This window comes from Lissotriton vulgaris, chromosome 1_1, assembly GCF_964263255.1.
Source record: "Lissotriton vulgaris chromosome 1_1, aLisVul1.2, whole genome shotgun sequence".
Classification (NCBI taxonomy): Eukaryota; Metazoa; Chordata; class Amphibia; order Caudata; family Salamandridae; genus Lissotriton; species Lissotriton vulgaris.
The window spans coordinates 1,059,344,205-1,059,359,527 of record NC_141685.1 but is presented as its reverse complement, the minus strand read 5'-3'; the positions used below and the strand labels follow the sequence as shown (position 1 = coordinate 1,059,359,527).

General features: G+C 50.5%; 1 protein-coding gene across 1 annotated transcript in view; it reads left to right on the top strand.

Moving 5' to 3' along the window:
- Positions 1–15,323, top strand: part of TRIOBP (TRIO and F-actin binding protein) — a 525,566-nt gene that overhangs the window by 222,763 nt on the left and 287,480 nt on the right. Inside the window, exon 10 of the mRNA XM_086962950.1 lies at positions 443–526. Within this exon, the coding sequence (XP_086819076.1) occupies positions 443–526 (84 nt within the window). The remainder of the gene's footprint in view (positions 1–442; positions 527–15,323) is intronic.

Below are 15,323 nucleotides of genomic sequence, written 5' to 3'. Positions count from 1 at the left end.
TTGGGGGTGGAGTGAGGTTCAAAAGTGCCTTGTTGTTACTTCTGAGCACAGGGCCCTGCCTCCTTCAAGTCTCCGCCCTCTCCTCACACAGTGAGATTGTTCTTCAAATTGGCTGATATGGAAATGTAGTTTTTATATTAAGCCATTTAATTGACTTCTGTGAAATTTGGCAGTAAAGGAAGAGAAGTCTAATCTGAGCCTCTGTGTCCTGATATAGAACTGGAGCCAATGAACGTCTCATATCTCTTCATGTTAAGTATCAGAGATAGAACACCACACTCTACGTGGTGACAAATGGAACTACAGCCACAGAGAATCCTATGTAAATTTGTCAGGGTTATGTAAAGGATATAAATGAGGAATACATTTGAGCCTGTTTTGCTGTCTGACATTGCATGCATTTACTCACCAATATTCTCATAGCTGCCCCTTTCTCCTACAGCCCAGCGAGAAGTCATCAAAGGGCAGTGAGGTGGAACGGAGAAAACGGGAAGGAGTCCCAAAGCCTACTGGGAGGTCTGAGAAGGTGAATTATCCTTAGGGAAGGTGGCTGCATACTGATGCAACTGTACAGTGACAAATTGAAGTTGATGGTATTAGTTCTTTAGGGGCCAAGGTTTGTGTTGGGGATAAATGTTTGGACTTGGGTTCCACTTTTGGGATTTAGACTAATATCTTCCAGATATATGCTAAGTAAAAGTTTTGACTTTTCCTTGCATTCTTTCAACTTTAGTATTAGTTTTTTAAATACTGATAGGATATATCCCACGTTAAGGAGCTGTTAAGATTTTGAAAGAAACTGAGTCTTCTCTCAGACAAAATATATTGTGTCCGCATAAAATAGTTGAAAACTCTTAGTGACTTAACTATTTCTAATACTATACAGACATTACTCTCAGTGCTGAGAGACCATTCCTTGTGGAAATTCTTTCTTGATTTACACACTCACAGTTTAACGGTAAATGCAAAAATAGATACAGGTGTGGAAGCAACCAGAATTGTCCTTATTATATTAAATCTGTTCAAGAACTTAATCATGTACAGATTGCCAGTGTAACTTTTCATCAGTTTCGGAAATGTATTTTTTTTAAAGAAAATGTTTAAACTTGAACAATATAGAAAATGCTCAGGAGGCTTAAAACTAGATTTGTTTGCCATCCAGGATAATCAATCGCCATAGGATATATAGGTGTTTTAACAATTGTTTACATCTTTATTAATCATGTGATTGGTATTGTAATGTTGATTGGGATGTAAATGTACTCTGCAGGTTTTTTATTGATCTAAATGTATTATGGTCCACCCTGGGAACTTTTTAGTAATAAAAAATACTTGTTCTTCGATTAAGGAATTGGGGTTAGGGTGTACTCAGGATTCAGATTTAGGTTTGGAGTTTAGGCTTAGGTGCAAGAAGCAGAGGAAAAATATTTAAGCTAGCTTAATTGCAGGGTTAGGTTTGAGTTTTGGGGTTTATGGACAGGTGGCTTGAGGTTGGATAGTTTTGTGTTATTATGTATTTAAAAGGTCAGGACTAGGATTAGTGTTTTAGGACAGGACAGAGTTACTGGAACAATAGTGGGTTAGGTTGAGAATTTAGGGTTAGTTGTTGGGTTTAGGATTAGGGGAAGAACATATTTGGGTCAGATGGCTATTGGAGTTTTAGAATTAAGGTTGGGTAGAAGTTTAGGGGTGGTAATGGAAAGTTGTTTTAGGACTGGAGTTCAGGTAACTTTTAGGGTTGGGGTTAAACTCTGCGGTTTTGTGCATATGTATGTGCTGGTAATTAGTGTGTGGGTTGAGAGTAAGTATTAGCACTCGTTTCAGTGTTTGTTTAAAGGGTAAAGTTGAAGATAGGATATGGTTAGTGTTGAGAGTTACGGTCAGGCATTAGGATTAAAATCACAGTTACAGTTAAGGATTGAGTTGGGGTTTGGGTAGGTTTAGGCATTAAGACATAGCATTATGTTTAGTGTATGTACTGAGGTTAAGATTATGGCTGGAGATGGAGATGGCAATAGCACCGCCTTAAGGTTAACATTACGCTTAGGGTTAGCATTGAGGTTAGGATTAGGGCAGCGCTGAGAATGGGCCTATATGCCGTAGATCACTGTTTAAATAACAATCGGCGATTCCCGCTTGTGCGGAGTAAAATCATACGTGTAACCACCATATGTGGATGCAATGTGCCGCCATAATGGTGGAAGACGAGAATGGAGGCAGACTGTGCGTCAGCAGTAATGCATCCTTTGACGTATTCTGGTGGAGGATCTACTTTCATGGACAGGGTGCGTAGTCATCATGGGGCCGTGCTGAGCACACACACCCCTTGTGAGGGTGTTACTAGATCTGTCTTCGTTCACACGTGACCTTCCACAAACACATTGCAGGGTGAGTGTCTTTGATTCTTAGCTGTTCTGGATAGTTCAGAGTGCATGCCTTTGATACAGTTGATGTCACAAGAATCTCTGGAGTGAGTGTGAAAGAAGAGGCTCTGGCTCTCGGTGTCTATTCTGATGCTTCGTGACTAGAATGTCAATGAGGAACATACGAATGTTGGCACTGGAAGTGCAAATGGTGGGCCAACGGACTCTGCGCAACGCCCAAGGGCCGTTTCGCAACATAGATCTTTTGGGAAATGCTGGAGCTGTCCATCACCAGCACTGCGGCCCATCTGAGAAGTGCTGACACTGTCCATTACTTGTATAGCAGGTTGGATCACAGGTACCACTGTGGTCCAGAACAAGGATCAGCCCAGTTGAGAAGTGCAGGTACTGCCCCTAACTATTCCAGCTGAAAGGTGCATATACTGTCCATTATAAATGTAGCAGTTCAGCTTAGAAGTGCTGGCTCTGTCATTACCAATACAGCAGGACTGAGAAATGCTTATGTAGTTCATTACCAGGATAAGGCCAGCTATGAATGTAGCAGTCCAGCTGTGAAGTGCTGGTGTTAAAAAAGTATGGCGGCCATGTTGAGATTAGTAGTAAAATGGAGGTGACATGATGGATTCCTCATGAACACTTAACGGCAAACTATTAACTACCTGTTAACAAGACTTATTTGAAACGACCCCAGCCCCACCTGTCACTGCTGTCCCTGGAGTATTTCTGATGTTGATCAGTGATATGAGGTGTGGTTAAGAATGATGATTTTTCTGTAACGTGATGTCCCTTGTTTTTTACTCAGCCTGATTCCCCGAAACAAAGAGAGTGGAGGAGTAAGCTGAGCGCCACACTGGTTGAGGGCCAGCAGGACAGGCCCACCCTACGGAAGGTAATAATAATTCCACATTCATAAAGCGCAAACGTATCACCCCTTAGGGTATCCAGGCGCTAGGGGGCCATTGGAGAGTAAGTGAGCTATTGCCCGAGTCAAATGATACTCAGCTGAGCTGCCGCTGGCCCCGGGGTTTGAAACGTGAGCCCTATGCTGGTATGGATCCTGTGCCTTTACTCTCACTCAATCCCACCACCACTGTAAGGCTGCTCTTTCATATCACACAGGTTGGGTCCTTCGCGCCTAAAATTGCCACCAGGCCGCCATATTTCCTATACTGGAATGTTCTTTTACGTATCATTGTAATCAAGTTGGTTAGTCCATTTGGGTCAGTGAAAGCAACAGAAGACTACAACACCCAGAATACATTAAATTGTCAAATAAAAGCAACAGACTAGAAACATGATATTGTGGTTAGGGAGTTCTGGCATTTTTCCAGTCGGTTGCAAGCCAGGATTCGGATTTCAGAACTGGGTGGGCTGCCATAAATCCCCAATGTCCTATTCCTGTCAGTCACAGCCTCCTGCAGTGGGAGCTTGTTTGAATATTTGTGCCAGGGCTGATTTTAGTTTCCAGTTCGACCCTGAATAGTGTGAGGCGTTACCCTACATCCAAACTGGCAATTCAAAGACTGATAATTTAAGACTGCGTTGTGCTCTGTTGAGGTCTGTATGGTGGTTGACCTTGGTAGCTACATCCTCATCTCTATGCATGGTGGGGAGTGCAGAAGTGGATAGGTAGAGCAGTCCCTGGTCAGCCTGTGTATTCACCCACCCCAAGTTATTAGTTACGAGTCTGCGCACTACCTACCTGGAAAGTACGTCCCATTGGAACCTTGAGTCTTTCACTCTGTAAAAGTTGGAAAATATGTCACAAGATTATGGAGCAACTCTACCTTAAGTCTGTTTCATGAACCACTGTTCGGGGCATTTTCCAAACTATTGTGGATATACTGCACTTGTCACATATTACCCAAACTGCTGCATAATTTGCAGATGTCAACAAAAAAGCTATCTAGTTAAAATGGATCAAACGTTAGTATTAAAAAAAAGTGCCACACATGGGGCCAGATGTACGACGAATTTTTGCATGCGCAAATGGGTTTTAGACTCGTTTGCACATGCAAAAAACCTACGGCCCATGTACTAACCCTATTTTGCAAGTCGCTAATTAAATAGCGACTCGCAATATAGGGTTAGCGACTCGCTATTAGGAAGGGGCGTTCCAAGGGTGTCCCTTCCTAATAGCGAGTCTGAACCCTATGTAAGAATTTTTTGCAACTGCAATTCCGGTCGCAAAACACTCGCAGTTTACCACCCTCTTCAAGAGGGTGGTAAACCATTCGTAAAAGGGAAGGGGTACCCAGGGCAACCCTTCCCCTTTGTGAATGGGTGCACAAACATTTTTTCCAGAGCAGGCAGTGGTCCCAGGGACCACTACCGGCCCTTAAAAAATGAAAATAAAATGTTTAATTTTTTTAATACATCGCAAAAACTGCTTTACTTAAAAGCAGTCCCAGACTTGGAGGTCTGCTGACCCCAGCAGGCCACCATCCCTGGGAGTGCCTGCCATTGCAAATTGCGACAGCCTCAATAATGTGCACGAGGCATAAAATCTGAGACCCCATTGGGACTCAGACACTGTTGTACATTGGCAATTGCGACTCACAAATTGTGACTCACAATTTGCGAGTCGCAATTGCCTATGGTCGTACATCTGGCCCTTGGTGCTATGCAGTTGCAAACTCATTGCAAAGGTTAACAAGTCCCATTTCCATTGCTTAGCGCTATATTGAAGTGTTAAACAGGAAAGTATGAGGTGCAACCTTTTCCCGGACAGTATTATTGAGTGTTAAAATGACAAAATAGAGTCCCTTACACAACTGACATACCATTGAGTTGTTTGCAGGTTCATAAGGGAAACTAGGCTGAGTTGCAAATCTAGATTGATCATGGCCCACGACTTTGAACGAACTGGAGGCCTGTTTAGGGGAATTACTGGCTTGGTATATGTGGAATTCTTGGATGGATTTGACCCACCTCCTGGGCACTGCCTGATATATGGGGCTGTAGTAGCAGCATTGAAAGACACATGGGAGGCTAGAAGTGGTGAACCAATCATTCAGGGGCTCCAAACTATATATACTCCCATCAGACGGCAGCCGTAGGGCAATAGGGCAGCGGTTCTTAACCTTTAGTCTTCCGGGTTGACCACCAGTGAATCACTACTTGATGCCAGGGACTCCCACCAAAGCCATTCCTATAATTTGAACCTCAAACCTCGACACAGAAATCCAAAAGGAAGTTTTTATAAAAAAAATACTCTATTTATGAAATATTTTGTTACTTCACAAACAAAAACACAGAAAAAAATCTAAAGTTTAATTTTCATCAGGTTTAAGCATTTTAAAAATGTGTTTTGTTTCTAAAAGGGAAGAGACAAGTGACATGCTGGATGATAGAATAGTTTGTATTTTCGATACAAATGCATGGTCTCTTTTTGTTGGCATATACCAATGTCACCAGTGGTCCAGACTAGATTCCTTTCGCTGCAATTACCGTGCTCCCATGAATCAGGGTAAGGGTATCAACATCATTTTTAGCCTCCAATTTCTAATTCCTTCAAATTTACAGAGCAATGTACTTTTTAAAAATGTTGCTTTTATGTGTATAAATTAAGCTAATAATATTCTTTAATTGTCTAACAGTCACGGACACCCTGAGTGGATGTTGCGGATCCCCAGAGTCTATGGACCACATGTTAAGAATCAATGAAATGGGTCATTGACATGTCATAATAATGTCTCATTGGACACACTTCTGAATAAATGAGCAGAAGACCTGCACAAATCAATAGGCGAAGGTGACTGGATGTGGGTATTGGATACTGGAATGTACCTTTTCAATAGGTTCATTTTTATCATATCAATGAAGTTCATCTTACCCTGAGTACAATCAATAAATACCCTAGGTGTGGTGAAGAGGGGGCGGATCGTTATCATATGGCTTGGAATTGTCCTAATCCTGCTGGCTACCGGACAGATCTTATGGGCCTGATTAATAAAGTGACGGATAGACTTTTCAGAACCTTTACTGAGATGTGTATACTGAGTAGTACCCCAACTCAAATATTGTAAATTTACAACCAGGCTTATAGATTGGTGCTAGTATTATCTAAAAGACATGATGAAATGGAAGTGAACAGTGGGACTTGGCTTTGTTGCTTAGAAAAAGGATCTACGCATATGGGCAAACTACGAAGGTATAATACTTCTAGGTTTAAAGTATTTTATTAAGGCATAAAAAAACACGGGGAGGGGAGCAGGAGGTCAGGCAAACATACAATACAAGAAGCAAAACGTTGCAGCGAGTCAGAAGAAAAAGAGGGAGGCAGGATGCCCCAGAGGGTAACAAGGCAAAAACATAAGGCAATAAGGCATTGTGAACAACCCCCCTGTAGGCCCCCACTCCCTAGGCAAGGCCAAGCCAGAATATCACTCTGCGACACAGCAAAAGAGAAGCATACCATTCCACCAGCCCCTCGACCCCAGAAAAGAAGGAGAAAGAAAGGCAAAGGAGGAAAGAAAAGAAAACAATACCCCAACCTCCCCGTCCGAAAGTCAGCATTAGAAGCATATAACCCCACTTCCCACCCCCAACCCCCGGTCCCCAATCCGCACAATCACTCCGCCGCTGGCGCCGGCGGTGTCAGCCTAAGGAGGCGCAAGTACCGTGGACACGTTAGCTCGCGAAATTCCGTGGACAGCAGTGCCAAAAAGGGATGCCAGAGCTCCTCAAACTGGTCAACATTCCCAGCCACCGTTAGCGATATCTTCTCCATGCCCAGTACCTGCCAGAGCCTATGCAACCAACCAGTGATAGAGGGGGCAGTGGGGGTGCGCCAAAGGACAAGTATGTTCTGAACGGCGGAGCCTAGCGCAATCGGCCTGCCCCTGCGGGATTTCAGCGGGTACATCAAGTCATTGGGGAGGCCAAGCAAGACATACGCGGGGAAGCGCGGAAGCTCAATCTCAAAATGCCTATCCACCTCATCTAAGACTTCCTTCCAGTAGGCCGACAGCACCGGGCACTCCCAGAGAATTGCGTGAGGGTGCCCTCCTGTCCGCAGCCGCGCCAACAACCCTTATCGCCTAGTTTGCGCATCTCGTAGAGCCGCTCCGGGGTGTAGTACCAATAGGTGGACACTTTAGTGAAGGTTTCCGTCAGCCCAGTGTGGTACGCAGAGTGCCTCGCCCGATACGCAATCTTGTCCCATTCCTTGTGGCTCAGGGTCCTGCCCAGTTCCCTGTGCCAGCGCTCCCTCCCTGGGTTATGGTAGTGAAACGGCGGGGGATGGAGAAATTTATATAAATCAGTGATGAGTTTGGCGTCCGAGGCCCGGGTCACCAACCATCGCTCATAGGGCGTAATCATACGGGCGGCGACGTCACGCACTGGGGGTTGAAGAGCCCAGTGGCGGACTTGCATGTAACGCAGTCTGTCCCCTTCCGTCAGGCCAAACTCCTGTCGGAGCTGCTGGAAGGGGAGCACGCCCTCCGGCCCGTAGATCTGGAAAAGCGCCCTGCATCCCGCACTCACCCAGTGGGAAAAGGCCCCTGGCTCCAGACCCGGAGTGAAGTCCGGGTTGCCAGCAATGGGAGTGAACGGCGACGGAAAAGTGGTAAGCTCCCGAAGCTCACACACCGCGTCCCACACTCTTAGCGGGACCCGGGTGATAAAGGAGGCGTAGAGATTAGGCGGGCGATGAATGCGCCGTAGGAACGGGACCTCCTGGAGGGTACGGCCTGCAACTGCCTGGTCTTGAAAGAGCCAGTGTTTGTCCGATTCCCACCGGCTCCACTCCACCAGGTACCGGAGCTGCGCCGCCTGAAAGTACTTCCGGAGGTCCGGGACTCCGAGACCTCCCGCCTCCGGGGCTAGCATGGAGAGGACCCGCTTCATCCGAGGCTTACGGCCCTGCCACACAAAGCGGGAGATATCTGCCTGCGTCTGCCGTATCCAACCCACGGGGGGCTGAAGAGGTAGAGCGCGAAAAAGATACAGGATCTGGGGCAGTATCGTCATCTTCACCGCCGCAATACGGCCCAGCCACGAGAGTAGGCCCTTGTTCCATCGGCCGAGTTCCTCCTTTATCTTTTTGCCCAGAGAGGAATAGTTAGCTGCGACCATGGCAGGCAGGGTGGGAGCAAGCAAAATGCCCAGGTAAGGCATCGTGGAGGAGGACCACTGCAAAGGGAAGAGACTTTGAAGGTCCCGTCTGGTGTCAGCAGAGAGCGACACATCCAGTGCAGCCGACTTGGCCATGTTCATTTTAAAGCCCGCAACGCGGGCAAAAGCGTTCAGCTCCTGGACGCAGGCAGGGAGTGACCGCCTGGGGTCATCTAGGGTCAGCAAGACATCGTCCGCGTATAAGCTGACAGTGTGTGTGTATTGCCCCATCTTCACCCCAATAGTGTCCGGGTTGTCACGGATCCTCTGCGCAAACGGCTCCATATAAAGGGCGAAGAGGAGCGGCGAGAGGGGGCAACCCTGCCTCGTGCCGCGCTCAATGGCGAAGCTGCTGGAGCTGTGTCCATTGACACGCACTGACGCCGACGGTCTCCTATAGCAGTTAAAGACCATAGTGCGGAACTTCTCGCCGATCCCCAGTTTCCCAAGGACCAGCTCGAGGTATGGCCAATGAACCCTATCAAAGGCCTTCTCCGCGTCGAGCGATAGCAGCATCCGCTCCCCCGGGACGCGTGAGGCCTTTTCCAGCACGTGCGTCACCCTCTTCGTGTTGTCGACCGTCTGCCTACCGGGTACAAAACCGGCCTGATCCGCCTCCACCAAACCTGGTAAGTGTAGACCCAGTCTGGCCGCCAAGATTCCGGTGTAAAGCTTGAGGTCCACATTTAGGAGCGAAATGGGCCGGTACGAGCCGCACAAGGTCCGGTCCTTCCCCGGCTTGGGGATAACCGACACAGTCGCCGAGAGGAGGTCCGGTGGGATGGCACCCGGTTCGGAGAAGGAGTTGAACAAGCGAGCCAGGAGAGGAGCGACAGTGGGACAGAAGGTCTTGTAGAACAAGGCCGTGTAGCCATCCGGGCCCGGGGCTTTACCATGCTTCAGCCGTGCGATCGCGGAGATGACCTCCTCCACGTGAATGTCCCTCTCTAGGTGGTCCGCCTGGGAGGGGTCCAAGGCCGGGAGGGTCACGGATTCCAGATAGGCCTCAGCCTCTCCCGGTGGGGAAGGTTCTGAAGCGTACAGTGCCTCGTAAAAGGATCGAAAGGTATCTGCCACCTCCGCGTCACCAGAAACCGGGATCCCATCCACTCCCACCAGCTCCTTCACCACATTGCGTTGCTGCGCAGCCCTGAGCCTATGGGCCAGGAGCTTACCGCACCTGTCACCGCCGGTGTAAAAGGCATGTTTCAGGCGCAGCGCTGCATACTCCGCCCGATCTAGATCCAACGCAGAGAGGAGTTTTCGTGCCGCCTTCAGTTGCTTCCAAACACGATGAGCCCCCGTCCGGCGGTGGACCTGCTCAAGCTCCCTAACCTGCGCCGTCAGTTCTTCCCTCTTGCGCTGGCGTTCCTTGTTTTCCGCCGAGGAAATGGAGATAAACTCTCCCCTGACGACTGTTTTCAAAGCCGCCCACTGCGTAGCCAGGGACGTGTCAGAGTTGTTATTGTGGGTCAGGTAGTCCTGGATGACCTCCTCCACTCGCTTCACTACCGATTTCTTATGGAGAAGCGTGTCCCGAAGCCGCCACATCCCTCTCGAGGGGGGGGCCGCCGGCCACGCAAAGACTCCAGAAACCGGCGCATGATCGGACAGGGACAAGACCCCGATGTCCGCCGCCGTGGCGGCCGAGCGAAGCGGGCCGCTCACCAAAAGATAATCCAACCGCGAATAAGTGCGGTGTGCGTGGGAAAAGTAGGAGTAGTCCCTATCGGTGGGATGCATGGTGCGCCAGAGGTCATGCAGGTCCATCTCCGCAATCTGGTCCTGTACCGCCTTAGAAATCTCCCCTGTCTGCGGAAAGCGCTGGGCAGACCTATCTAAAGTGGAGTCGAAGACCATATTCAGGTCTCCCCCCAGGATGATATGGCGATCGGGCGAGGCAGTAACGTCCACCAACACCGATTCCAGGAAACGATCCTGGTGGTCGTTTGGGCTGTAAACCGAACCAACCGTAAAGGTAACACCTCCTAAGCGCATGCGATACACTAAGAGCCTCCCCTTCTGCTCAGCATGTTTATACAGCACCTCCCCCCTAAAGGAGCTGGCTAGAAGAATGGCCACCCCAGCGGTCTTAGTCGCAGCAGAGGAAAAGAGTTGCGTGGGGAACTTGGCAGAGCGCAACCTATGGCAATCTCTGGAAAGTAAATGGGTCTCCTGCAGGAGGCAGATATCCGCCTGCGACCCCTCTAACAGGGAGAGGATCGCCCTACGCTTCACGGGGTTATTCAGACCCTTGACATTAAGGGTCACTACTTTCAGGGGTGGCATCGCCTCCAGGGAAGCAGCGCGCTATGCAGCAGGCGGGGGATCAGCGGAGGGGGCGCGCGGGGCAGGGGCGCAGGGAAGGCCAGAAGCGGCATCGTACGCGTTCGGACATCTTCGGACGGGACCCCCCCCACAACAAACCAACAATGAAACCCCCCCAAAACCCATTTATGGCAACCGGCCAAAACAAAAAGCAGAAAACAACACCCCATAGTCTCAGTCTAGCCCAAATGGGCGAGTCTGCAGAAAACAGTCAAGTGGACGTCCAGCCACACACCACCCCCCCGCCCCCCCAGTCCCCAGCCCAGCATCGTTAAAGCTAAGAGCCTCTCCCCCCGGAGAAAAGTTAGGCCGTTAAGGCCACACCAGTAGATTCAGGCAAGTTCCTGGCCGCAGTCCTCAGGGCCTCCGCCATTTCAGCTCTGATGGTGGGCGAGTCTGGGCGACTCGCTGGCGCTGACGATGGGCGCCTTCTCGACCTCCGTCGGCCCCGCCGCTCGGGGCGCCTCCATGCGGGTGTAGCCCCTTCCTCCTCCGTAGCAGTAAGACCCAGCACCCCGCAGACATCTTGCAAGGAGCGCAGCTGATGCAGTACCCCATTCCATCGAAAGATAAGACGGAAGGGGTGACCCCAGGAATAGGCTGTCTCGTGCTCTCGCAGAAAGTCCGTAGCGATGCGGAAAGACCTGCGCTTTTGCAGTGTGATGGCGGACAGGTCCTGATAGAGCGCCACAGGTCTTTCGCGGAAGGTCAGTGGTTGCTTCCTACGGGCCTCCGTCATGATGCGCTCCTTTAGGGGGAAATCCGGCAAGAATGCCAGGATATCAGGCGGGGGTGCCGATGACCCTGTGTGCTCTGTCAATGCGGATGGGGAAATCCGCTCCTTCCTCCAAGATGTCGCGGAACAGGTCCTGCAGATAAGCCACTAGGTCCGCACCTTCATCGGCGGACGGAACACCCCGCACCCGGATGTTATTCCGCCTGGACCTGTTCTCGAGGTCCTCCGAGTGGGCCTGGAGCTCGACACATTGCTCCCGGAGGCGGAGGACGTCCTGTTGGAGATGGGTTATCTCCTCATCGCGACGTTGAGCCGCCGTCTCCACAGTATCGACCCGTTCGCCCAGGCCCTCGACTTCCCTGCGCACCTCCCGGACCTCTCCAGCCACTTCGGTCTTAAGAGTCTGAAATTCCTCCTTGGGGGAGGTGAATAAGTCCTCCATGAAGGACCGCGTGACCGGCAGCTCGCCCGCAGTTGCGTCCGTTGATGCCCGGGAGGCCCCCGGGGACGGCTGCGTCCTGTCGCGTAGTTGCTGGGACCTGCCGAGCATTTCCGGCAAGGTGCGATCTCCCCGTGCCGCGCCACGTCTTCCAGTCATCTTGGGGCCCGGCAAAGCCCAGGGTCAGTTGCTGTAGGCGAGCGCCGTCGCCCGCGGGCACCAGATGTGAGGCCCTCGCCGAGGACAAGGGTAGTGCGTCACAGGCGACAAAATGGCGGTCCGGGCATGGGCAAGACGGCCCCCGGGCCAGTAGGGCAGGCAGCAATGTCCGAAGTGTAGGCCTCCCGCCTCGTGTTCCCAGGGAGGGCAGCAGATGAGTCGGTGCCAGAACGAGTCGAGGCTCCCGTGTGAGAAAGGCGCAGGCAGGGGTCACTGGGCTCAGCCACACAAAGACAAGATGGCGGGAGGGTGGGACCCAAGAAGGCAGCCCGGGCCAGCAAGTCCGTGGGCAACTCTCAAATGATAACGGGTCCGGAAAGTATGAAACCGGTGCCTCCCTCCATCACCAGTTGATTTGCCCGGCTCGGGCACTGCTCGAACTCCGCCATCCAGCGCCTCCAGGCGCGGAGTTCGCAAGGCGTCACCCTTCGAGACCCCGGGTAGGGGGGGGATCGCCGGTGCAGGGCTAAGGTCCGTCGCCAAGCAATGGCGCCTGCCTCCAGGGCACCGGCCAGGAAGCCACCTCACTCCGCGGAGTCCGTCTAGTCCGCTCCCTCGGGATCTCCGGCGTTCCGCTTTTCAGCACTCGGGCCAGCCAAGGCGCGCGGACAGCGCCGCACTACGCTCCGCCTCCAGGCTCTTCTCCTCGGGGCGACCCGGGCTCTACTCCTCGGGGCGATCTCCGAATAAACTTTTCGGGAACTTCCCCCGGGGCCCCAGAAGTCAAAGTGGCACCAAAATGTGCCCCAGGAACTCCGGCACAGTTCTCTCGCCCGCAGTGCAGCCGTGGGGGGAGAGAAGCGCAGGAATCGGGGCTCGAGCTGAGCCGGGCCGGAGGAGCTATGGGAGGAAGCGTCCGCTCACCCCGCCATCTTGGCCACGCCCCCCGTATAATACTTCTTAGGGAGACTAAGATAGGGAAGGGAAATTCGAAATTTGCAAGAGCATGGGACACAATTCTGACTCGATATTAACAAGTACCGGCCGGGGGCTTTTCTTACTCCTTGTGTAGTGTATTCCTTGAGAGATGAAGCTACATGAAGATGTTATGATGAAGATGTATTATATACAGGTGCAGGAAACGGTATGGACCATGTTATTACTGAAAGATATTATGTGCGGATATGGAACAGAAGAATGAGCTCTAGTTGATAAGTTATATAAGCCGCAGCTAGAACATGGTCCCTTTGTTGATCTAAATAACTAAGAAAACAATTTAAAACGTTTAAAAAAGTGATAAAATGATACTGCCATAGAATGTGCAGCAAAAGGCTACATAATTTGCCTTTGCTTGGCACATATTTTAGTCAAATCTGCTGTATAATTGTGTGGTAATCACATAATTCAAGTGGCCCTGCTTACGGCCCACCTGCAATCAAGCACAATGCTGAGACTCCGCATCTGACACAGGCGCAACATGGGCAGTGAGACAGACCTGAAAGCAGTACCTGAAACACATCATAACATGAGGGTTCAGACTGTGATGTGAGCAAATCCTGTAACAATGTGGAAACTAACACTACTCCATCCACAGCACTACCAGACTACACTAAAGGCCGATGTGCAGAACACGAACGTTGATAAAATATTATAAAATAATCAAACAGTCGGTAGAGGGCGTAGAGTGATTCCAGTGATGACGTTTCCTTAATGTGACGTCAACAGAGTCCATAGAAGCCATCCCCTGACACACTGATGTCAGTTCCTTCTTTTCCGCTCTAGCAATGTAGATTCTCACTGCTGTTCCTCCAGTTATTTATCTGCCTACTTGACGTTTTTTTGTCGACGGAGCAGTATGCTCTTTTTCTACCCTTCTTTGATGTCCTCAGGGATCAAGCCTTGTGAGTCCTGTGGATGACAAATGTCTGCCACGGGCCCTCACTTATTTTGCATGTGGTGCCTGTGTGAGTACCATGACTCCGAAGAGTGCAACTCCTTTCGCCAGCTCTGACCGAACACACTTAGGGAATGTCGCATGAAGCTCCTTGTGGCACGATGTCACAGTCATTGAGTTCTTCTCGCCGTCCTCGGTCCCCTATATGCTCTATGGACCGGCCGAGTGTCCGTGCTAGGAGACGTTCACGTGGGCGTCATTCTCCTTCAACGTCCAGAGCTAAGTCTCAGTGTAGGGGGTCGAAGTATTGTTGATTCCTACTTTCGTCAGCTACCGCTGGTCCCGCTCTTCTGTTGAAGTGTCAGGGTAAAGAGACTGCCCTGCCTCTCCCTACCTATCCTTGGGCCGAGACTTCTTTGACCCAGATGAGACAATATTCTCAATTTCTTAATTCTATTCTTAAGTTATCACCTCCCTCTGGAGTGCCCTTGAGCCCTAGAGAGGTGCGTGAGGTTGTGCCTGTGTCCTCGAGAACAGGTTCTCACTTGGCTTCAGGTTGGCCTCCTGTTTCTGATACCTTAGCAACACCAGTGCACCGCCTATTGTGGCTCCCACTTTAGGCCACTGCTTCTGGTTTGCCGACTCCAATGTTAGAGCTGGGCTCTTGTCTGCTGGCTCCCATAGTGGTGACGTTGAGGCATTGCCTTCTCTGCGTCAACCGGCTTCAGTCAAGATGTCGGATGCGGCTCCCATGGAGCCGACCATCTCAGACTGCCTTCCACAGTTTTTTCCTTCTGAGGACCATAGTTGTGGGAGTACTGCAGATAGTGTTGTGTGTTCCCCTCCCATTTCGAGCATGGTTCCACCCCTTATGCAGTCTAGCTCGTTACCTGACTTGGGTGCCACCAGTGGCCTAGAGTCTTCTCCAGCCTCCTGGTTTGGCTACGGAGGCGAGTTCTACTTTGGTGGACATGCTCAATCAAGTTTCAGTTGTCATGGATTTACAACGTCATTCTGTGGAATTGTCAACAGACCCTTTAATTGGCGTTCTACATCCTGATCAGTCTAACTGTACTTCCTTGTAGTGACTGTTTTGTCGATATCCTTTTGGGAGCTTGGGCAAAACCTGAAACAGGGCTCACAGGCATCGCCCGGCCCCAGGGTATCGCTCCTGTCTCCTTTGACATTCCTCTTCTTGGAGCTTTGTGGTTTAGACTGGCTTAGCCCCCAACATATTGATTTTTTCCCTCCTGTCCCTTTGGG